This window comes from Muscardinus avellanarius, assembly GCF_963383645.1.
Source record: "Muscardinus avellanarius genome assembly, chromosome: 21".
In the NCBI taxonomy this organism is placed as follows: Eukaryota; Metazoa; Chordata; class Mammalia; order Rodentia; family Gliridae; genus Muscardinus; species Muscardinus avellanarius.
The window spans coordinates 601,229-625,343 of record NC_137807.1 but is presented as its reverse complement, the minus strand read 5'-3'; the positions used below and the strand labels follow the sequence as shown (position 1 = coordinate 625,343).

The 24,115-nt window shown below is 48.7% G+C and overlaps 1 protein-coding gene across 11 annotated transcripts; it reads right to left on the bottom strand.

Moving 5' to 3' along the window:
• On the bottom strand, window positions 1–22,673 carry PPP1CC (protein phosphatase 1 catalytic subunit gamma; the record flags this gene model as incomplete). 11 transcript variants are annotated; one of them, XM_080717420.1, is made up of 8 exons in its annotated part: window positions 22,486–22,673; window positions 8,115–8,246; window positions 7,097–7,327; window positions 3,820–3,924; window positions 2,859–3,082; window positions 2,517–2,651; window positions 950–1,010; window positions 1–71 (listed from the first exon to the last, which is right to left on the bottom strand). In XM_080717420.1, the coding sequence occupies exons 1-8, from the start codon at window positions 22,538–22,540 to the stop codon at window positions 1–3; spliced, it is 1,014 nt and encodes a 337-aa protein (XP_080573546.1). In that variant the 5' UTR covers window positions 22,541–22,673. The 11 variants fall into 11 exon arrangements, with proteins under 11 accessions (XP_080573546.1, XP_080573549.1, XP_080573553.1 ...); XM_080717423.1 differs by having other exon boundaries at window positions 1–62; XM_080717427.1 differs by having other exon boundaries at window positions 950–1,001.
• Window positions 22,674–24,115: the final 1,442 nt, after the last annotated feature.

Genomic DNA, 24,115 nt, shown 5'->3' with positions numbered 1-24,115 from the left:
TCACTCGTATAGAACAGTATTGTTTCTATAATTTGAAGCTTTCTGAATGGTCGGGTTCAGGCCTGATCCAACTGTAAAAAGATCACTTAATGAATAGACTATATGGAAATTGTACAAAATGTTATCAACTTTAGTCATTAATAGCTTAAACAGCACTATATCACTAATTGCTACTCAAAATCAAAAACCTGTTTTTGAATTCCCGAGAGGCAGCGTGTGCACAGACGCCCGCGCCACCCTGGGCTCAGGGCCGCGCCAACACCATTCCAACACTAACTGTGGCTTTCGGAAGGAGTCACAGACATTTTGAAGGATGGCTTTAATCGTCATTTTAGGTATACGGCAGGTCGGGGAAAGTGTGCTTTAATTAAATAGACATCATACCAGTGACGCTGGCAAGGTTGGAAGTTATTCCTACTTTTTGATAGCTATAAAAACTAGTCTGTACACGACAAGACAATGAGGAAAAGCAATCCCTTTGAAAGAAATAAAAACCATGTTCACAGTGGTTGTATGGACAGTGTGCATCTTATGACAGCAACACGCAGAGTGCGTGCACCCTAGGGCTCTCTATATCCTAAAGAAAACGAGCATTTACATTGTTCATGGGTCAGACTGAAATAAAAAAGGATCGACTGTACACCTACCCCTTAGACAGGATGAACTGTCTGGGTATACAAGTTTAACACCATTATTAAGTTGTTTGCAAAAGGAGTCAGGGATTAAAAAACAAAAACTATCTCTTGGGAGTGGAGTGTCTTTCATTTGCTGCTATAACCAGCAAACGCCACTGACCAACCCAAAACGGAAGGGGCCACAACACAGATGTGCCTGAGCAGCCGGCCAGCACACTGTGGCTCGAGAGAGGAGGGTATGCGCGCTATGTTACAGGTCCCAGCTAGGCAGTGCCAAAACGACATCTATTTCTTTGCTTGCTTTGTGATCATACCCCTGGGAGGTGTTACGGGTCTTGTGGCATTCGGCTTCTTTTTCTCTGCAGGCTTTAAAATCTGAAAAGATTTAAAAAGAAAAAACAAAACAGTGCACTTTAGAAAATATATTCAGCCCAAAATCTTAGTTTTTTTTTTTTTTTTTGGGGGGGGCTGGGTACTGGAGATTAAACCCAGGGGCCCTCTATGTCTGAGCTACACCCCCCAGCCTTACTATCTTTATTCTGAAACAGGATCTAAGTTGTGGAGGGTCTCACTAAGTAGCTGAGGCTGGCTGTGAACCTGTGATCCTTCTGTCTCAGCCTCCCAAGTACTGGGATTACAAGCGTGCAACACCAGCCATGCCTGGCTTCTAAGAGTTTTAAAGTATCATCTGAATCTTTTGTTCAAAAAACTTCTAGATGTTTAAGTCTGCCCCAACAATTTTGAAAGCCCCCTGGCACAATGAACACAACCCACACATGACGAACAAGATACAGAAGGCACCCTGCGAACGCCGACCTCCCGTGGGTAAAAGGACAACCCTAACTAAGCGCCCTCGCTGCCCCTCTTCTGACAGCAGGGTGGGCGAGGCAGAGCTCTGTAGGGTCTGTGCAGTCTCTGGGAGCTGCGGAAGGATCCGTTTAGCCGATGACTGCCACAGCCTTCAAGGCGGGGCTGCTATTTGTCAGCTTGGAGCTAGTGCTTCTCTTAATAAGCAAATGCGAGCGCAGTGATGCTCTGTGCCGAGCAAAGGCCAATTACGTCACAAGGCGCCACGGCCATCCGGCCGAAGAGCAGGTGGGACTGAATAACCAGCCATGCGGCACACTGGGCATGGGCAGGGCTGCAAGAACCACACAGGCCCAGCGCCGCCGGACGGCACGGCCTCAGACTGCACTGCAGGGCCTTCAGCACAAGGGAAGTCATAAACTGTTTTGTCCTTTTTTTTTTTTTTGGTGGTACTGGGGTTCCTGGAAGCCCTTCTACCTCCGGGCTACACTCCCAGACCAATTTTTACATTTTTATTTGGAAACGGGGTCTCCTAAGCCAGCGCGTGCGGCTGGCTTCAAACCTGCGCGATCCTCCTGTCTCTGCCTCCCAAGCGCGGGGATGACAAGCGTGCCCACCGCGCCCGGCTGTCCTTACTTATTTAAGCAATTTAAACCTGTTTAAGTTCAACACTGGAGAAGGGTTCCATGATAATCTCTTCTCTTTAAAAGGGATTCCACACACTACTCAACTAGGACAGACACTGGCTACAGTAAATAAAAATACAGCCTACTCACTATAAAGTGAGCAGCAGGTAGAAAGCAACCCTTTCTTTTTTGTGGTACTGGGGATGGAACCCAGGGGCACTCTATTTCTGAGCTATACCCCAACCATTTTTTTATTCTGTATTTGAAATAGGGTGTAAGTTGTGGAGGGCCTAAGTAGCTGAGGCTGGCTGCAAACCTACGATCCTCCTCCTCAGCCTCCCAAAAACTGGGATCACAAGTGTGCGCCACCACACCCAGCTCTTCTTTCTTTTTAGGCCAGCAAAACGCACACTCAGCAACAGGAAATAACGCCAAAAATACACTCTACCTGAAAGGAACACATCAGCGTTTCATCCACACTCATCATGGCACCTGCATTGTCAAACTCTCCACAATAATTGGGTGCGGAAAACAGAGTGACCAACTGCCTCTTTGCAAAAAATTCATATCCATCTTCAACCACCTTGGAAACAAAGTTTTTTCAGTGTAAGTAGATGCATGTTTTAGGTGAGTTAACCCACTCTTCAGTTTCCCGCTGAGCCTGATAGTCGTGTAGGTCATTTCCAGAAACATTTGTATAAATAAGCAATACCTACCCACCAAAATCAACTAGGAGAACCTGCGCTCACACACATGCTCGTAAGGTACATGTAAAAGTCAAAGTCAATACCTGATGGGCTCTACATATAAGATCCAAATCATGCTTATGGAGAAATTTTGCAACCACTTCTGCACCAAATGTGAAGGACACGCCTCTGTCATTTTCACCCCAGCCTAAGACATCTTTATCGGGGTCAGACCACAAAAGATCACAAAGAAGACCTTGATCGGGCACATCGGTTGGTCGCATAATTCGCCGAATCTGCTCCATAGATTGAAGATCTGGTGATAAACCTATTAAAATAAAGAAAAACAATGGAAGAAAGCAGAATTGTTCAAAAGAAGTCACTACACTAACAGCAACTCTGCACCCAGAGCGTAACTAAGTCTATGGCTATGTTTTACTTGCTTAGTTTTGGTTAAAAGAAAAAACAGCTACAAGTCTCAAAGGCTCAGTATGCACGAGGCCCTGGGCTTCATCTCCAGTGCTGCACAAACAAGAAATGCAGCCCAATGTGTCCTGGAACGTGTCCACAGTACAGGACAGTTCAACACACAGAACACTGGAGTTCAAACCAGCGACTTCCAACACTCCTCCTCTGTGGACCTCCAGGCACCGCCACCGCGGACGGCAGGACAGAGTGCTCGGGTGCGAGGCAGCTCCTGCAACTCTCTGCTGTCCAGACCATCCTCCAGTCCACGTGGCCAGCTAAAGTGGGGTCTGTTCTTATCTGCCTTAAAAATCTCATGCCTAACTACCAAGATCTGCATCAGTGCAGGAGGGCAGGGACAAGGCCTCACTACAACATCAGTGTATTACTATGTTGGCTCTTCTTACACTTAAAAATATCAAACTGCTACAGAGCCCAGAACCCCCTGTAACAAACCCACTGCCTGGTCCCGACTTCCACCACATGATCCTCTGGGTCGAGGTGGAGATGCGGCCCGACGAGGCCACTCAGAGGAGGCCCTTCCAGTGGCGGCTCCCAAGTGCCAGCGTCCACCCTGTGGAACGAACGAAACCCACCTACCTCCATGACAGCAGAATATTTTCTCATCCACGATGGCTGCTATCGGTAAACAGTTAAAGCAGTCTGTGAAAGTTTTCCAAAGTTTAATGTTGTATCTTCTTTTACCTGTGAAAACGTGGACAGTTACAGGGCCGCCGTTCTCCAGCGCCACTCCCTCAGGATGGCTGGTGATTTTAAGTAAGCGAAACTAGGCCGTCTTAATCTCCTGGGCAGTCCCAAGGGGCACGCCTGCAATCCCAGTATGTGGGAGGCCGAGACAGGAGGATTGCAGGTAGGAAGCCAGCTTCATTCAGCAGCTTCGTGAGATCTTGTTTCTAAATAAACTATAAAACAGGCCTGGAGCCAGGCGTGGTGGGCACGCTTGTAATCCCCGCGCTTGGGAGGCAGAGACAGGAGGATCACGCAGGTTCGAAACCAGCCGCGTGCGCTGACTTAGGAGACCCTGTTTCCAAATAAAAAAAATGTAAAAATAGGTCTGGGAGTGTAGCCCGGAGGTAGAAGGGCTTCCAGGAACCCCAGTACCACCAAAAATAAATAAATAAATAAAAATAAATAAATTTTAAAAATAGGCCTGGGGGTTTATCCCAGGGGTAGAAGGCCCCTGGGTTCCATCTCTATTACAACCCCCCCCAAAAAAAAACAAAAAAACAACAACAAAAAACCACAAAACAAACAAAAACCTCTGGAATTGAACCTAGATGCATTCATTCTACCTCCAAGTTATATTCCCAACCCGATTTTATTTCTTATTTGGAAATAGGGGTATAAGTTGCAGAAGACCTTGCTAAATTGCCAAGGATGGCTTCAAACCTGCGCAATCCTCTGATCTCAGCCTCCCAAGCACTGAGATTACAAATGTGTGCCACTGTGCCTGGCTTTTACATGAAATATTTTAAAATTCCAGACTGTGATATCAGAATTCCTGAGAGGAAGCTGGGTGTGGTGGCTCACGCCTATAATCTGAAGATATGGGAGGTGGAGACAGGAGGATTGCAGGTTCAAAGTCAGCCTCAGCAACTTAGGAGAGCCTGTTTACAAATGAAAAAAAAAAAAAAATAGGGCTGGGGGTATAGCCTGGAGGTAGAAGCCCCCTGGTTTCTGCCTCAGTATCCCCCTACACACAAACATAATTCGTGAGAGGATAATGATTAAGGATTACCATCAAACCCCAACTATCATCAGGCAGCACCAATCCTGTTTGAAATCTACTCTATCCAATCTCAGTTACAGGCAGTTCTCTTTCTCTCTTTTTTCCTTGTGGTACTGGAGGGATTGAACCCAGAGGTATTCTACCTCTGAGATACACCCCCGGTCCAATTTTATTTTTTACTTGGGAACAGGCTCTCACCAAGTTGCCGGGGCTGGCTGTCCTCAAACCTGTGACCCTCTGTTCTCAGCCTCCCCGGGTCTGGACCAGCTCCCCACTTCTAAAGGCAGTTAGTGCACCTTTTGCTATGCCTGTCTTTTATGCAGGCCACTGCTACCTTTCTCCTAAAGAAACCTGAACTAATACCTGCCCTCAACCTCACTACCTACAGAATGTGACTGCTTTATTAGTATTTCCTTGATGGCTCATCGCTCCAGCTTGTCAGTCCAGAACGCAGGCGCCTCCCCTTGTCTATCAGCTCCATCTCAAGGCCAGGGAGCAGAAAACGCCTACAAAGGGAAGGTGGCTGGAGGAGGCAAGGTCTGCGGCTGGATCCTCTCCAAGGTGCGCATCCAACAGGGACGTCAGCCCGCGGTCTGTGCAGGAGAGGAAGCGTCTGTAGTCTATAGGGCACAGGTCACGACCGCGTGCAGGAGGCTGCGCAGACCTCCCGGTCGCTCGGCCAGTGCTAAGGAACCAAGCTCCTTAACCACAGCCTCTTAACTTTTGCCTCTCCTGGCAAAACAAACACCAAAGACGGTAGGAGCAAGGGTTCAAACCTTGTTAACAGTTTATGTGTGCTTAAAACAATAATCAAAAGCCTCTACCAGCTGGGCATGGTGGCACTTGTAATCCCAGCATTCGGGAGGCTGAGAATGGAGAATCACAGCTTGTGGCCAGCCTCAGCTACTTAGGGCCCTCCACAACTCAGTGCGACCCTGTTTCAAAAAAAAAAAAATAGGGCAGGGTGTGTAGCTCCGAGGTCAATGTCTCTGGGTCCCGCCCCCAGGCCCACAACAAACAAACCCTCTACCAAACTGGCTATTTCTGAGACTTAATCTCATTTCTAGCTAGGTCTGGTGGTGCGCACCTATAATCCCAATGCTTGGGAGGCTAAGAAAAGAGAATCACAGGTTTGAAGACAGCCTCGGCAACCTAAGAAAAGACCCCCAGCAAACTGGTGAGACGTTTCCAGATTAAAATGAGCTGAGGAGAGGCCGGGCGCGGTGGGCACGCTTGTCATCCCCGCGCTTGGGAGGCGGAGACAGGAGGATCGCGTAGGTTCGAAGCCAGCCGCGCTGGCGTAAGAGACCCTGTTTCAAAAATATAAAATAGGTCTGGGAGTGGAGCCCGGAGGAAGAAGGGCTTCCAGGAACCCCAGTACCATAAAAGAGCTGAGGATATAACTTGGAGTTCAAGTAACACACACACACTCATTTCTGTCAATAATCAACTTAAAGTGCACCTTCAAATAAACAGCCCCAAATGAACCTCAAAATGTGTAAATTATTACCAAAAAAAGTTTATTATTTTGCTTTCTCCACTCAGTATTTTAGGAAAGTAAGCACCATTTCCCAAAGCCAGGCGTAATGGTGCATGCTTTTTATCCAGCATTGGGGAGGCTGAGACAGGAGCACTGGAGTTCACGGACAGCCTCAGCTATTTAGTGAGGCCCTTTGCAACTCAGCGAGACTGTGTTTCAAAACAAAGAATAAAAAATCGGACTGGGGGGTCTCAGAGGTAGAATGCCCCTAAGGCTCCACACCCAGTTCCGGAAGAAAAAAAAGGAAGAACATGATGAGATTTTAACACCCCATCTACACCCTGACCATTTTCTTTTTGTTTGCAGTACTGGAAACTGAACCCGGGGGCATTCTACCTCTGAGCTACACCCCTGGCCTATTTTTTATTATTTATTTTGAAACAGGGTCTAAGTTGCAAAGGGCCTCAGTAAGTAGCTAAGGCTAGCCTTCAACCTGTGATTCTCCTGTGTCAGCATCCCAAGCGTGGGGATTACAAGCGCGTGCCACACGATGCCTGACTAAACCTTCACAATTCTAACAGAAGCATTTGACATTTCAGCTCAGGACAGAGTAAATCAACCCTTCCTTAGATGTAGAAAATACTTACATTCATCATAAAATCCATAAATTCTATTGATGCTGGCACATTCATGGTTCCCTCTGAGAAGAAAGAAATTCTCGGGATACTTGATTTTGTAGGCCAGTAGGAGGCAGATGGTCTCCAGAGACTGCTTCCCCCTGTCCACATAGTCCCCGAGAAACAGGTAGTTGCTTTCTGGTGGGAAACCACCGTACTCAAAGAGTCGAAGCAAATCATAGTATTGCCCATGGATGTCACCTGAAGACAACAATTTGGTTAGAGTTACACCCTTATAACACAACGGCCAACTAAGCTTCAGAAAAAATTACCAGCCATCGCACAACGGCACTGACCTCTAATGGGTCTGATGGCCAACACTAACTTTCAATCTTATATTTAGTTTGACTGTAATAATTACACGTGTACATAGAAAACCTCACACAAAATTTAACTGATTAAGAATTTATTCTATGGAAAGGTGTATTACATCCCGGCACACCTCCTTGTAAAGTAGTATGGTTTTCCTTTCAAGCTGGCTGATCACTATCAGCTCTGACAGCTCAGTCTCCAGGTCCTGTGTCAACACACACTCAGGCCCGAGCCAGCAGTTTCTCCCTGCCAGAAAATGCCAGAGCGCTTCCCTTTAAAAATCCACCCAAGTTTTTCCACAGAGCCAAATGTTAATGAAGTTTACTTTCATAGTGTATGTATAGTACATTAACTGCTCTGCGCAACAGTGTAAGGACAAAACAGCGCAGTGCAAGTTCTATTTTTAAGTAAGACCAGCGCACCGTAAGCGGTGTAATTCAGAGATTTAGTTTCACTTTTTTTCCTGTAATGCTGATATTCCATCAGTAAAATACTTTTTTTAAAAGCTGCAGCACACCCATTAGAGGCATTTGTTGTAAAGCTACTATTTTAACTCTAAGTAGGTTCAAGCCTGTAAGTAGACAGGGCGTGATCCTACTAGCAAACACAGGGCAAAACACACCCTTGACCCCGTTTGACGATGCAGCCATAGACAGCTCCCGGTGTCGTGACTTACCACATATCTTGAGTGGCGCTTCAAGTTCTAGCAGGATAGGCTGACTGAGAAAAATCTCCCGAGACTTTAAGCACAGTCCTCTGATTTCATTCTCTTGGAGCTGGACATTCTTACCTGGCTTGGACCCTCTCACTGTAGGAGAGAAAGCCCCAATTAGCTCCGAGTCAAAATAAAATTTAATGTAAAAACGCGAAATGCCGAGAAGACACAAGGTTTACGTCAAGAGGGGCATTAGTGGTTGACCTACCTTGCTGTCTGGCCCCCTTTCCAGGACGCTTACAAAGAGCTCGCTTCTAATGCCCCATCAGAGCCTGGGAACCTCAGACTGGACTTCCGTCGAAGCTGCACCCTCCGTACCGAGGGGTGCTACCTGGCCTCACTACTGCTGAAGCCCCGGCACCTCCAGCCGGCCCTGTCTTCTCCAGCCAGCAAGTAAATTAGCATTTGCTGGCATGACAATAGTAGCAGTGATCGCGGCCGACTTTAGACTGTCGTGCTGCCAAATTTGTCCTAAGAACTGCTTATTTATTTTAAGATGCGGGATTAGAAATGCTCAGAATCATATCCAAGTCTTTTCCAGAAGACTGGAGATCAAGGGTCTCTTACTTATCTACAAAAAAGTTAATGTTTTCATCTGATTAAAAAACGCCCCACACAGGCTCAATGCACATATTTTGTACAATCTCTGGTCCTGCATCTGTGTTTACAATCATGCTTGTATCTAGTGACGGAGGCCCACAGATTTCCCCTCATTTCAACACAAGAAGCGAGAGGAGAGAGAAGCTGCCCACAGCCCGGGCGCCCTCAACTCCGCAGCTCCCGGCCAGCGCTGCGGCCCTTCATCACTAGCTAGGGAAAATAGCAGTAGCAGATTTTCTTTGGTTCTGGTTGTGGCAAATTAGGTAAGCATTAAATACAGATGAAACAGCACTGAACTAAAGCACACCTCGATTTTACATCAGGACAGTCCAGCAGGCCTTCCTGCCAGTGGAGTCTGAATAGCAAAGCCTGCATATGCTCAAGAGTTACACTCAAGCCTATTTCTTTTGCACAAAAGACTTTTATAAAAGCAAGGGCGTGGCGGGGCACGCTTGTAATCCCAGCATTCCCAGCATTCGGGAGGGAGGGAGGCTGAGACAGGAGGATCGCTGTTGGCAGACAGCCCTCGGTGAGATCTCCCTCCCTCCCTCCCTCCCTCCCTCCCTCCCTCCCTCCCTCCAGTGATAGTGGAGATGGAACCCAGGGGCATTCTACCTCTGGGTGACAGGCACTTCTAGCCCTATTTTTTATTCTTTATTTTGAAACAGTCTCACTGAGTTGCAAGGGACTAAGTAGCTGTGGCTGGCAGCGAACCACAATCCTCTTGTCTTAGCCTCCCAAATGCTGGGATTACAAATTGCGCCACCACACCCAGCTTGAGACCATGTTTTACTTATTTATTTATTTTGGTGGTACTGGGGTTCCTGGAAGCCCTTCTACCTCCGGGCTACACTCCCAGACCTGTTTTTTACAATTTTATTTGGAAACAGGGTCTCCTAAGCCAGCACGTGCGGCTGGCTTCGAACCTGCGCGATCCTCCTGTCTCCGCCTCCCAAGCGCGGGGATTACAAGCGTGCCCACCACGCCCGGCGTTGAGACCATGTTTTAAAACAAAGAATAAACCGGGCGTGGTGTGGAGGCGGAGACAGGAGGATCGCGCGGGTTCAAAGCCAGCTGTGTGCACTGGCTTAGGAGACCCTGTTTCCAAAATAAAAATGTAAAAATAGGTCTGGGAGTGTAGCCCGGAGATAGAAGGGCTTCCAGGAACCCCAGTACCACAAAAAAGAATAAGCCTGGCATGGTGGCGCACCCCTGTAATCTCAGCGCTTGGAAGGCAGAGACAGGAGGATTGCACAAGTCTGAAGCCAGCCTCAGCTACTTAGTGAGACCCTGTTTCCAAACAAAATATAAAATAGGTCTGGGAGTATAGCCCAGAGGTAGAAAAGCCCCTGGGTTCTACCCCTAGTACCACATAAAATAAAAATAAATAAAACAAAGAATAAAAAATAGGACTGGGAGTGTAGCTCAGAAGTACAATGTCCCTGGAGTCCCATCCCCGGTACCGGGGGGAATAAAAAACCAAAAACATAAAAGCAGGCATTCTCTGAATCTGAACTAAAAATACAAGGCCAGACTAAAGAGAAAAACTAAGGCCACTCCTTTCATCATTAAACTCATGATCCAGTGATTTAACAAAACCCACAAAAATCCATCAAATGGAATCATATTGCTAGTTAAAATTTTACTGGTTCTAGGGGCTCTGTATTCACATCATAAGACTGTAAGCATAATGGCTAAAGACCAGCGACAGCTTCATTCAGTAAAAAAAAAAAAAAAACAAACCTAAGTAACCATAATACGGAGCAATAAAAACAACTCAAGTAAGAAACATGCTGTGTACGCCGAGAATCCTTTTCCCATTAGAAGAGCGATGTCCAGGCTTGAGAAGTACTGCCCTAGGTAAACCACCCTTCAGCCTAAATGGCCTCAAACCGGAACTCTGACGAAGCAAGCTGAGCAGAAAAGAACAGTATGAAGAGCAGGATTTATTTTTCAAAAAATGCTAAGCAAGGAAGGACACTACAAGACAAGGGATAGTCTTGAAACACAAAAGGAAGAGAAAACGACGAGAGACAGGGCTGGAGAGGGAGTCAGCCAGGACTCCAAAATATACTGGAAAAGGAACCTCAACTGCCGGGCGTGGTGGGCACGCTTGTGCTGGCCTAAGTCTGAGACCCTGTTTCCAAATAAAAATATAAAAACAGGTCTAGGAGTGTAGCCTGGAGGTAGAAGGGTTTCCAAGACCCCCCCCAAAAAATCAACTAAAATACTAACAGCTTCTTTCTGATTAAAGTTCTAAAACAAGAAGCTAAATAAGAGGGGAAGTGCAGTCATGATAACCTCGAGGAAGACAGAAACAGACAACAGCAACTGAAAGCAAAGCGTCCCTGAGAGCCCAAGTGTTCTTTTCTGTCCAGACACACGCAGGAGAGAACCAAGCAACACTTTTTTGCGGCACTGGGGATCGAACCCAGAGACATTTGACCTCTAAGTTATTACCCCCAGTCTGATTTCATTTCTTAATTGGTAACAGGGTCTCACTAGGTTGCTGAGAGCCTTGCTAAGTTGCCAAGACTGGCTTTAAGCCAGGCATGGTGGCGCACGCTTGTCATCCCAGCATTGGGGAGGCTGAGACAGGAGGATCGTGGTTCTTGGACAGCCTCAGCTATTTAGTGAGGCCCGTTGAGACTCTTCCAAAATGAAAAATGAAAAATAGGGCAGGGGGTGTAGCTTGGAGTTCAAATACCCTTGGGTTCCATCCCAGACCTGCAAAAAAAATAAATAAATAAAATAAAATAATAAAGACTGGCTTCAAAACAGCAATCCTCCTGTCTCAGCCTCCCAAGTACTGGGATTCCAAGCACACGCCATTACCCAAGCAACACTCTTGACGAAAGGCGGCAGGATCCTGGCTTCACTGCCCAGACAGCGCAAGCAGTGATCTCGCAAGTTAACTGGAGATGTGGGCAAAGTGCCCAGCAGGAAACTATTTTTGGCTAGAAGGGAACTCCTAGAAGCTTCTGGTTTTAAGCTGAATTTTCTTCAGCTAGTCCCACGCTTCTTAACGAGCGGCTCCCTCCTGTCTCCGGAAGAACACCTCTGCGGCTCCTGGGGTATGACGCCTGTAGAGACAGCGGGCTCCTTCTGATCAGAGCTCCTATCAACTTCCTGGGCTTCCACTGCTACATTTATGCGTTTACTTTTGTGGCACTCAGGAACTGAGCTCAGAGGCCTCCCGTCCTTGACCTACCCGCCCAGCCCTATTCTTTTTTCTTGTGGTGCTGGGGGTGGAACCCAGAGGCTTTTCTACCTCCAGGCTACACTCCCAGACCTATTTTCTATTTTATTTGGAAACAGGGTCTCACTGAGTTGCTGAAAGCCTAAGTAGCTGAGGCTGGCTTTGAACTTGCATAATCCTCCTGTCTCAGCCTCCCAAGTGCTGGGATTACAGGCGTGCGCCACCACGCCTGGCTTCCCAACCCGATTCTATCTGGAAAACAGACCGTACTAAGTTACCGAGGCTGCTCTTGAACCTGTGACCCTTGTTTCAGCTCCTGAGTACTGGGATCGCAGCTACGTGCCACCAACTCCTGCTTTGGATCCATCTTTAAGTACTTTCGACTTATGGCCTTAGAATAAAATATACTCTAAGACTATACTTCCAACTCTCACAAAAACTGTTTCTGTTCTTTAAAATTACAAAGCAATAGTGTCATTTTCCTACCAGACTTTACCGTATTATTTTCATTATGAAAATTCAGGATGACCAGGTGTGGTGGTACACATTTAAAATCTCAGTACATGGGAGGCTAAGACAGGAGGGTCGCGGGTTTGAGGCCAGCCCCAGCAATTTAGCAAAACTCTATTTCACAATAAAAAACAAAACAGAGCTGAGGGTAGCTTAGAGGAAGAAAGCCCTTGGGTTCAACCTCCAATAACAATAATAAAAAAGGGTGACCGTGCATGCAGTACTGAGGACCGAATCTGGGGAGGGGCGCTCTACCACTGAGCTATACCCCCAGCTCTATTTTATTTATTATGAAACAGGGTCTCACTAAATTAGTACACACTGGCCACAAACACATGATATTCCTGTTTTAGCCTTCTGTGTTATTTAGGGTGGCTCTAATTTCAAAAAGATATTCAAATGGGTTTTAGTAGTCCGTATGAACACTAATATTTATTAAAAGTTGCCAACATAAAAATCCACGTAAGGCCAGGCGTGGTGGCGCGCGCTTGTAATCCCCGAGCTTGGGAGACAGAGACAGGAGGATCGTGCAGGTTCGAAGCCAGCCACACTGGCTTAAGAGACCCTATTTTCCAAATAAAAATATAAAATAGACCTGGGAGTGTAGCCCGGAGGTAGAAGGGCTTCCAGGAACCCCAGTACCACCACACACACACACACACACACACACACACACACACACACACACAAGTAACTATTTGCAAGGCCTATCAAATAGAAGTGAGTTGTGGCTGGCATTCACTATCTTCTGGGCACGGTGCTAAGGTGCTCCATATTGCCCTTTAATCCTCTGAAGGATGCTATCAAGTCAAGGAGTACCACCCTCATTTTGGATGTTGGAGTTGGGTGACTAAGGCCCAGGCCAGAGCTTGGAAGGACACAGGGCTCCAGGTCACCATACTACCTTTCACCTAATCACTGTCCAACATTCAACTTCCAGACCAAAGGAACAGATGTAGGACCCAAGCTACCAAAATCCAATTATACAGTCGGTGCTCCTTAAAAAAAAATTGTGCTGAGCACAGTGGTGCACCCCTATAAGCCCAGGACACGGGAAACTGAGACAGGAGGATTGCAGATTTGAAGTTAGCTGTAGCAACTTAAGGCTCTCAGGAACCTAGCAAGACTGCCTCAAAATAAGATAGGGCAGCTGGGTATGGTGGCGCACACTTGTAATCCCAGCATTTGGGAGGCTGTAACAGGAGGACTGTGGTTTGTGGGTAGCCTCAGCTACTACTTAGTGATGCCCTGTGCAACTCAGTGAAACCCTGCTTCAAAATAAAGAATAAAAAAATAGGGGTGGGGGTGTAGCTCAGAGGTACAATGCCCTTGAGTTCCATTCCCGGTACTGCAGAAAAAGGAAAAAAAAAAAAGAAAAAAAAAAGAAAAAGGGAGTCGGGTGTGGTGGCGCACCCTTGAGATCCCAGTACTTGGGAGGCCGAGGCAGGAGGATTCCAGATTTGTAACCAGCCTCAGCTACTTAGACCCTGTGCAACAACCTTCCAAAAAATAAATAAATAAATAAATAAATAAATTTAAAAAAGAGGGCTGGGGATGTAGTTAGAGGCAGAATCCCCCTTGGGTAATATATCCAGTACTGTGCGCACACACACACAAAAGGGCTGTAGCTCAGGGGTAGAAATGTCCCTGGGTTCAATCCCCAGCAACACACACACACACACACACACACACACACACACACACACACACACAAGTTGGCATAGTAAAGGTCTTCTCCTAACTTCCTAGCAGAGCATTCCAAATAGTAAGTATCATTTCAACATCTGAATGTTAATGAAATTCCAAATATTCTCATGAGCAAGAATGATACTTTCTAAGTATTTCTCAGAAATGTGAGTGCCAGGCATTGCATGGGAACCATGACCTGTGTATGTTAGTGATCAATACACTAAAATACCAAGTTAGAATTGACTTCTAGCCAGGTATGTTGGAGGACTGCAGGTTCACTGCCAACCTAAGCAACCTAGGATGGCCCTTTATGACTTAGCAATCCATTTCTAAATAAAATATGAAATAGGGCTGGGGGGTAAACTCCAGTAGAATGCCCCTGGGTTCAATCCCCAATGCCAGAATAAACGAAAGCAAAGCAAAACAAAAACCTTAAAACGAAAACTATCAGGAAATCGAGGCATTCTGAGACTTGTGAGGCATGGAAAGGCATCTCTTGTCACCTCAAGGCTTCACGTGTTGGAAGAAGGCCACACTAAAGGGCCAAATTCTAACAAAAACCACCCAGCTGACCGAGACTCAGAACCTTTAGGACTCACAACCGACATGAGAATCACTCAGCAGAGGTGTGCTGCTTTAAAATAATGCTAATAAAGGAGGTGACAATTTTTGTGTGTGGTCCTTGGGATTGAACTCAGAGGAATTGAACCTTTGAGCTACACTCCCAGCCCAATTTTATTTTTTATTTGGAAACAGGGTCTCGCTAGGTTGATGAGCCTCACTACTTGCTGAGACTGTCCTTACACCTACAAGCTTATCTCAGCCTTCTAGGTACTGGGATTACAGGTGTGCAGCACCACACCCTGGTAGGTGGCAATCTTAGTAAGTCATGTAAGCACTTTGGTTAATTATTATCCTTGAATTTGACGGATTTGGAAAAATAAGACTGTATCAATCACTAAGCCAAACATGAGGAAGAAGAAAGGGGGAGGGCACTGGGAAGGGCTAAATAAGTGATGTGTGCATGTATGCCTCTCATCTTGTACCCCATTAAGATGTATGACTACAGGCTGGGTGTGGTGACACACGCTTGTAATCCCAGCATTCGGGAGGCTGAAACTGGAGGATCACAGTTCGCGGACAGCCTCAGCTGCTTAGTAAGGTCTTTAGCAATTCAGTGAGACCCTGTTTCAAAATAAAGAATAAAAAATAGGGCTGGGGCATAGCTCAGAACTAGAATGCCCCTGGTACCAAACCCTGTACTGGGGGAAAAAAAAATCCAGTAAATTTTTGCAATATTGTCTGGTATAGTGGCACATGCATGTAATCCCAACACTTGGGAGGCTGAGACAGGAGAAACCCAGGTCCAAGGACAGTCTCACAAGCGGTGAGACTCAACAACCTAGTGAAGGAAAAAAAAAAAAAAAAAGACAAAAAGGCTGGGTTGTAGTTCAGAAGTAGAATGCCTCTGGGTTCAATCTCTAGTAACACCCCCCCCCCCAACATTAAGGATGTAGCTCAGTGGCACAGCACTTGCCTTCCCAGTTCCAAAAAGAAAAAAGTCTCAAAAAACAAAAGTTGGGAGCAAATATTTCCACAAGCAAGTTATTTTCTACAAAAAATATAAACCACAGACATGTTATCAAAACTCTTTAAAGCCAGGCGTTGTGGTGCACACGTGTCATCTCAGTACTTTGAAGACTGAGACAGGAGGATCACAGGTTCGTGGCCTGCCTCAGCTACTTAAGTGAGACCCTATTTCAAAATAAAAAATAAATAGGACCTGGGCGTGGCGACGCACTTGTAATCCCAGTATTTGGGAAGCTAAGATGAGGAGGTGCGAAGCCTCGGCTACTTAGTGAGGCTCTTGGCAACTTATTGAGACCGTTTGAAAATAAAATACAAAATAGGTCTGGGAGTATAGCCCGGAGGTAGAAAAACCCCTCGGTGCCATTCCCAGTAAAACACACACACACACACACACACACACACTAAATTAATGAGACCGAGCCAGGAGGATCACAGGTTTGTGGCCAGCCTCAGCAACTCAGAGATTGTTGCAAAACAAAAAAAATAGAGCAGAGGGAGTAGCTCAAAGGCTGAACTGCCCATGTTCAATCTCCAGCACCACCAAAACAAAACAAAAAACTTAAAAGTGTTTGATGGCACACGTCAGAGGTACAATGCCCAGTATGACCCCCCCAAAACCTCAAAGTATCCTCAGGCCCCTCTGCAAAGTCTCCAGCGGGCTGACTCCCATGTCTGGCCACCCTCTCCCCCCACGCTGCTCCAACTGGCTGCCATGCCTGTGATTTAGAGGTTCCTGTTTAAAGAACACACCCATCTCCCGAGGGCAGTGGTGAGCGCCGCACATCCAGCTCTGCTCTCAATCAAGTGTCTAGGTTACTTCAATTCACTGAAATATGTTTAACTTTCCACAGGCTAAAACCACCTTTTGATAAAACACCATGGCATATACTCTACATCCAAACCTCTATTTTATGTCTTATTTTCTTAATGCCATCATTGATACCCACTCGCTTCTAGACATGGGTTGCCAGCAGGCACTAGGGGAAAATCTTATGATTTCAGACAAATCATCAAGGGCCCATAAGTGTGTGTGTGTGTGCGCGCGCGCGCGCGGGCACATACATAGATGTTTGGCACTGAGAATTGAATCCAGGGGCGTTCTACCTGGGTTCTACCCGAGCGACACCCCCAACCCTATTGTTATTATGAAACAGGTCTTTTTTGTGTGTGGTACTGGGGGTGGGGCCCAGGGGCTTTCTACCTCCAGGCTATACGCCCAGACCCATTTCATACTTTATTTGGAAACAGGGTCTCACTAAGTTGCTGAGCCTAAGTAGCTGAGGCTGGCTTTGAACCTGTGCGATCCTCCTGTCTCAACCTCCCAAGCACAGGGATTACAAGCGTGCACCCCACGCTCGGCTTTGAAACAGGTCTTAACTTGCTGAAGAGCTTGCTAAGTTGTGGTGGCTGGCTTTGAACCTGTGGATCCGCGTCTCAGCCTTCCAGCACCACAAAAAAGTAAGAATACAAAAGGTCTCATGCACTAGACATGGTGATGCATACCTGTAGATCCAGCTACTCAGGAGCTAGAGGCAGGACTGCAGTTTCAAGGCCAGCTTGGACCTTTCACTGACACGCAGAATCAAAGTGCTGGGGACGCAACTCAGTGGGATGGGCCCTTAGGTGTCTCCTGTTCTGCCTGGTAGGCGGCACCATAAGTACACAGCCAACATGCCTTTTGAAAGGGCAAAGGCTAGGCTGAAACAGGAAGGTTGCACAGATTCGAAGCCAGCCTCAGCAACTTAGTGAGACCCTGTTTCCAAAAAACAAAAACAAAAAAGGGCAAAAGCTCCCAACAAACTTGTAAATTAGGGAATTAGAACAGGCAACCTATGCCGGCCCGCTTGTAATCCCCGCGCTTGGGAGGCGGAGACAGGAGGATCGCGCAGGTTCTAAGCCAGCACAGCTGGCTTAAGAGACCCTGTTTCCAAATTTAAAAAAAAATAAATAAATAAATAAAATAGGTCTGGGAGTGTAGCCCAAAGGTAGAAGGGCTTCCAGGAACCCCAGTACCACCAAAAAACAAACAAACAAAAAAAAAAAAAAAAAAAAAAAAACAGGCAGCCTAAACCAGGCATAGTGATGCATGCTTGTAATTCCAGTACTTGGGGGGATCACAGGTCATAGCCAGCCTTGGCTCCTTAGTGAGGCCCTCTGCAAATTAGTGAGACCCTGTTTCAAAATAAAAAATAGGGCTGGGAAGCCGGGTATGGTGGTGCATGCCTGCATTCGGGAGGTTGAGACCAGAGGATCGCGGTTCGCAGACAGCCTCAGCTACTTAGTGAGGCCCTTCGCAACTAAGTGAGGCCCTGTTTCAAAATAAAAGAATAAGAGCCGGGCGTGGTGGCGCACGCTTGTAATCCCAGCACCTGGGAGGCGGAGACAGGAGGATGGCGCAGGTTCGAAGCCAGCCTCAGCTACTTAAGTGAGGCTCTCAGCAACTTAGTGAGACCCTGTTTCCAAATAAAATATAAAATAGGTCTGGGAGTATAGCCCGGAGGTAGAAAAGCCCCTGGGTTCCACCCCCAGCACCACCAAAAAAGGGGGGGGGGCAGGGGGTGTAGCTTGGAGGTCAAACGCCCCTGGGTTCCATCCCCAGACCTGAAAAAAAAGGAAGGGGGGGCTGGGAGCCAGGCTCGGTGGTGCACGCTCATAATCCCAGCATTCAGGAGGCTGAGAAAGGAGGATCAGTTCACTGCCAGCCTCAGCTTCTTAGTGAGACCCTGTTTCAAACTAAAGAATAAAAAATAGGGCTGGGGTATAGCTGGATGGCAAAATGCCCAGTACCAGGGGGGGAAAAATAAAATCACATGCAACCTGGAGTTCACTGTAAAAATTATCTGCTGGGTTAAAAAAACAAAACAAACAAACAAAAAACACCCAAAAATCTACCATTAGGAAAGACTATGGTTATTTTCATTCCTCAGCATTTTTTTTTTGGTGGTACTGAGGTTGGAACCGAGAGAATTTCTGCCTCCGGGCTATACCCCCAGACCTATTTTATATTTTATTTGGAAACAGGGTCTCACTCAGTTGCTGAAAGCCTCACTAAGTAGCTGAGGCTGGCTTCGAGCTGTGCGATCCTCCTGTCTCAGCCTCCCAAGTGCGGGGATTACAAGCGTGCGCCACCACGCCCGGCTCATCCTTAGCATTTTTTTTTTTGGTGGTACTGGGGATGGAACCAAGGGGCCTTCTACCTCTCGGCTACACTCTCAATCCTATTTTCTATTTTATTTGGAAACAGGGTCTCTTAAGCCAGCTGAGGCTGGCTTTGAACCTGTGCAATCCTCCTGTCTCAGCTTCCCAAGCATGGGGATTACAAGTGTACACCACCATGCCCGGCTCATTCCTCAGCATTTAAAAATTCTTTTTAACCATTATACTTGCCTTTATTTATTTGTGGTACTGGGGATAGAACCCAGAGGCATTCTACCTCTGAGCTATACCTGTAGTCCTATTTTTTATTTTTGACACAGGATCTCAGTGAGTTGAAAAGGGCCTAAGTAGCTGAGGCTGTCCACAGCCATGATCCTCCTGTCTCAGCTTCCCAAATGCTGGAATTACAAGTGTTCACCACCACACCCGGCTTGGCTTATGCTTGTCTTTATTTTTTGCTGTACTGGGGATGAAACCCAGGGGCATTCTACCTCTGAGCTACACCCCAGACCTATTTTTTTTAAGTTTTGGAACAGGGCCTCACTAGTAGCTGAGGCTGTTTGTGAACCTGACCCTCCTGTCAGAGCATACTCAGACAAGTCTGCTCGTCTTTATTATCTATGTGTAGTACTGGGGATTGAACCCAGTGGCATTCTAACACTGAGCACAACCCCAGCCTTTTTTTATTTTTTATTTTTTGGCACTGGAGATTGAACCCAGAAGCATTCTACCTCCAAGCAACAATCAACACCGCTAGCCCTTTTTTATTTTTTTGGTGGTAATGTGGATGGAACCAGGGGCATTCTACCTCCGAGCTATTCTCCCAGTCCTATTTTATTCTTTTATTTGGAAACAGGGTCTAAGTTGCAGATGGCCTAACTGCTGGCTTCAAACCTGCAATCTCCAGCCTAGCCTTCCAAGTAATGGGATTACAAGCGTGCACCAACAGACCCTGCTTTTATTCTGTATTCTGAAACAAGGTTTCTGAGAGCTCTGCCACACCACACGGGCTGGCTTGCTAAGTTATCATGTCCTGGCCTTAAACCTTCTATCCTCCCGTCTCTGTCTCCCAAGTACTGGGCTCACAGGTGCGCACCACCACACCATGGTTGTCCTCCAGGTCTTTGGGACTAGGAACTACTTTCTTTTTTTATTATAAACATGTTTCATATTCTACCCAAAGCCAAGCACATGGGTTAAACAACTTCCAAGTTAAGACTATATGAACACCTCCAGGCACACCCTTATATGAAGGTTAAACTGGTGAACACTCTCCAGCGAGCTAGGGCACAGGCCATATTTAAGTCACAGAAGCAGTCAGGCAACCAGGCACTTTTGCTGGGTTCGCAGTCTGGTGCGAGCCTTGCTCAGTACAAAGATGCCTCCTGCAAACCAGGACCTGAGTCTTTTTTTGCAGTACTGGGGGCTGAACCCAGAGGGATCCTACCTCCTACCTACAGCCCCAACCATACTTTAGTCTTTATTTTGAAAGAAGGTCTTAGTTGCTGAGGCTGCCCCCCCCTGCAATCCTCCTTTCTCAGCCTCCCAAGTACTGAGATACAAGTGACTACAAGTACAGACTTTCCAAATTCAGAACTAAAATATTTGCCAAGAGGTTCCTTCCTACAGCAGAACATTTTAATTGGTTCCTAATAGCTGCCTTATATAAATTACTGTATTAAGTAGTGTGAAAAACAGTTCTTACATAAACCCTGGGCGCTGAGTGAAGGACGAGGTTCTCATCTACAAATGGCTCGACATTTCAAGAGCAGTTCAGGGGTCCTAAGTAATATTTAGTAAGCTTTTCTGTAAAGAAAGTATAAAAGGCAGCCGGGCGTGGTGGCGCACACCTCTAATCCCAGTACTTGGGGAAGGCTGAGACAGGAGGATGGCGGGTTCAAGTACAGCTTCCACAACCTAGAGAGATCTCGTTTCCAAATAAAAAATAAAGCCGGCGTGGTGGCACAAGCTTGTAATCCCAGTACTTGGAAGGTTGAGACAGAAGGATCACAGGTTCAAAGCCAGCCTCAGCTACTCAGGCCCTCTGCAACTTGGTGAGACCCTGTTTAAAAAAAAAGAATAGAAGCCAGGTGTGGTGGCACACACTTGTAATCTCAGCATTTGGAAGGCTGAGACAGGAGGATCACGGTTAGGTTTGTGGACAGCCTCAGGTACTTAGGGAGGCCCTGTTTCAAAATAAAGAATAAAAAATAACTACTTAATGAGGCCCTCTGCAACTTAGTGATATCCTGTTAAAAATAAAAAATCATAATCCTGGCATTTGGGAGGCTGAGACAGAAGAATCATGGTTTGCAGACAGCCTCAGCTACTACTTAGTGAGACCCTTTGCAACTGAGACCCTGTTTCAAAATAATGAAAATAGGGCTGGGGGTATACCTCAGAGGTAGAATGTCCCTGTGTTCAATCCCCAGCACCACATAAAAAGAAAATGCAGAAAACTTAGATTAAGAAAAGTATGCAGGGCGTGGTGGTGCACACTTGTAATTCCAGCCCTTTGAGAGGCTCCTCACGGTGGTTTGTAGACAGCCTCAGCTACTTAGGCCCTCTCCAACTCAGAGAGACCCTGTTTCAAAAATAAAGAATAAAAAATAGGGCTGGGGGTGCGGCCCGGAAGTAGAATGCCCCTGGGTCCCATCCCCAGTACCACCACCACCAAAAAAAAAAAAAAAAAGTACAAGATTTTCAAGCTATTTCCACAAGTTTTATTTCAATGACTTACTTAAAAGATCCAGCACGGTCCAATGGGGCTCCCGCTCAACGCCCTCACTCAGGGCAATTATATCCCAACAACGTTTTGGGACGGTAAAAGCGGGTAAAACTTGGTTAGTTCACCTCAGCAGGCGCGCCCGAGTCACGAACATTAGCTCCCCTCTTCGAATGCAAACCTCTTCTTCCAGCTCATCGTGAATGGGCTGCCAACCTCCCTAGTCCTAGGCCAGCCAGACCACAGCTCTCCCCGGCCACCTCCCTCCTTCCCTCCTAGAGGGCCAGCGCAGCGTGCCAAGTTCTAGGTCCTGGCTACCTGGGTCTGCCATCTGCCCCTCCCCGCGTGACCTTGGTCCTCCCCGCGACTCCACTCCCGCGTCTCAGTTTCTTCTGCAAACAGCCGGGAGCCAGCAGCGCCTACCTCGCCGAGCTCGATCGCGGGGGGCGATCGCGGGGGGCGATCGCGGGGGGCGCCCCGGCCATGGCTCCAGCGGCCGCGCCGGCCCGGGCGGGACGCACGCCGGGATGGATGCCCGCCGGGGAAAGCGCGCGAGCCCGGCCCGACCCGGGGCAACCCCAAAGGCGTTTTGGGGAGGGGAGCGGGGTTCCCCCCCGCGGGGGGCGCGGAGCCCCGGACCCCAGCACCGGCGGGACCCCTGCCCCAGCCCGCCGGCGGCCACAGCTTTGGGGGCGGCGGCTCCCTCCGGCGTCTGGTCTCCCCGGGGCCCGGCGGGGCAGAGCGCGGGGGGCGAGGGGCCACGGGGGGTCGCGGGGTCGCGGGTCGCGGGGGGGCGGCGCTCTCCGAGCCCTCGCGCGCCCCAGCCTTCAGGTGGGGGGCCCCGGCCCCGCCGCCCCGCTCACCTTCCAGCAGCCGTTGGATGATGCTGTCGATGTTGAGTTTATCGATATCCGCCATCGCCGTCCCGCCGCCGACCCTCCCGCAGCGGCGCCGCCGCCGGCTCGCGCCCGGGACTCACGCCTGCTCCCCCCGCGCCGCGAGCTCAGAGGCGGTGGTGGCGGCGGCGGCGGTGGCAAGCAGCCGCGGCGGGTTCCCCCCACCCCCAGGCCGCCCCGCTCCCGGCTTCCTCCTTCTCTCCCCACTGGAACCACGAGAAGAACAAAATGGCCGCCGACTCCTCAGCCAGCCTCGGGCGGCGCACGGATGCGCGCGGGGAGTGCGGCGGCCCGGCCGGGACTTCTTTAGGGGCCGGGGGCGGGGCCGGGGGCGGGGCCCGGGCGCCGGGGGGCGGGGCCCGGGCGCGCGAGGCGTGCTCGGCCTCGCGAGGGGCGGGGCCGGCGCGCGGAGGGGCGGGGCCGGCGCGCGGGGGGCGGAGGAGACGGTTGGGCGCAGCGCGCGCGAGGGATCCTTCCGCCAAACGGGCCGGGCAAATAGGCCCCCGGCCCGAGCGTGAGTTGCGAAGTTGCGCGCGGGAGCCGGGGCTGCGGGCGGGAAGGCGCGGGGCGCCCACCCGGGGCTGGCGGAGGGCCTGGAAGGTGTCCCCTGCCTCCGGGGTGAGGATGGAGAAGGAGGATTAATACAGAGGAGTCGGCTGGTTTATTTTGAATTTAGATAATGCTGGGACTTGGAAGAGAAGAGACTTGGGGAACAAAAAAAGGAAAAAAAAAAAAAAAGAACCTTCCCCCAGATACTGTGCCAAAATGTGCACAGTTAATTCATTGTGAGTGGGTGGGATGATGGATCTTTGCATATAATTTTTTATTTTTTTTAGCGCTTCTGTAACTTATTTGGAGGGAAAAATGTGTTCTCAAAAAAAAAAAAAAAGTCATGCCCATCCTTGGCTCATCCCTCTTGAACTGGGGAAGTTACGTAACCCCAGGACGGTGCCCCCGACTCTAGCCCGGGCCGGGTCGGGCTGGGTGAGCGCGCGCTGCGGGCACAGGGAGCGCTGGCACCTTTGTGCCAGAGTCTGGAGAAAGCGCGGACCCCGGGGAGAACTCGGCTCGGTCCTGCGGCTCCGGGAGCCCCACACGGGCCGCCCCGGGGGCTGCGGCCTGGGGCCGGGGTGGGAGTGCAGCCGCGCCCAGCAAACATCTGCTCCCTCCCCTCGCCTCTCCATCCGTCTGTCTGTCTGTCTGTCTGTCTGTCTGTCTGTCTGTTTGTCTCCAGCAGCGCTTTACACTTTGCAAAGCCCCTTCGCTCCTTCTCACCCCGCAGGATGCAGGATTCCCTTCCTGGAGTGCCCCGGCTGATTTCTGAGGCTTGTGCGTTCCTGGGGTGCAGAGGGAGGTTCGGGGCTCCCCGCACCCCTCGGCTGTAGCCACCAGCCCACTCTCCCGGGCGCTGCTGGGGCTCTGCCCACACAAGGCACCTCAGTGTCATGTGTGAGCCCCCTTGATGACACTTGGGGTCGATGCTCTGCGCGCTGCTGGGCACATCTCTCCCTGGAGGTCGGGGTGGCTCTTGCCTGAGTCCAGGAGACCTTGGGGTCCTCCCCGGGCAGGGCACATGCGGCCCTGGCATTTGGAGCAG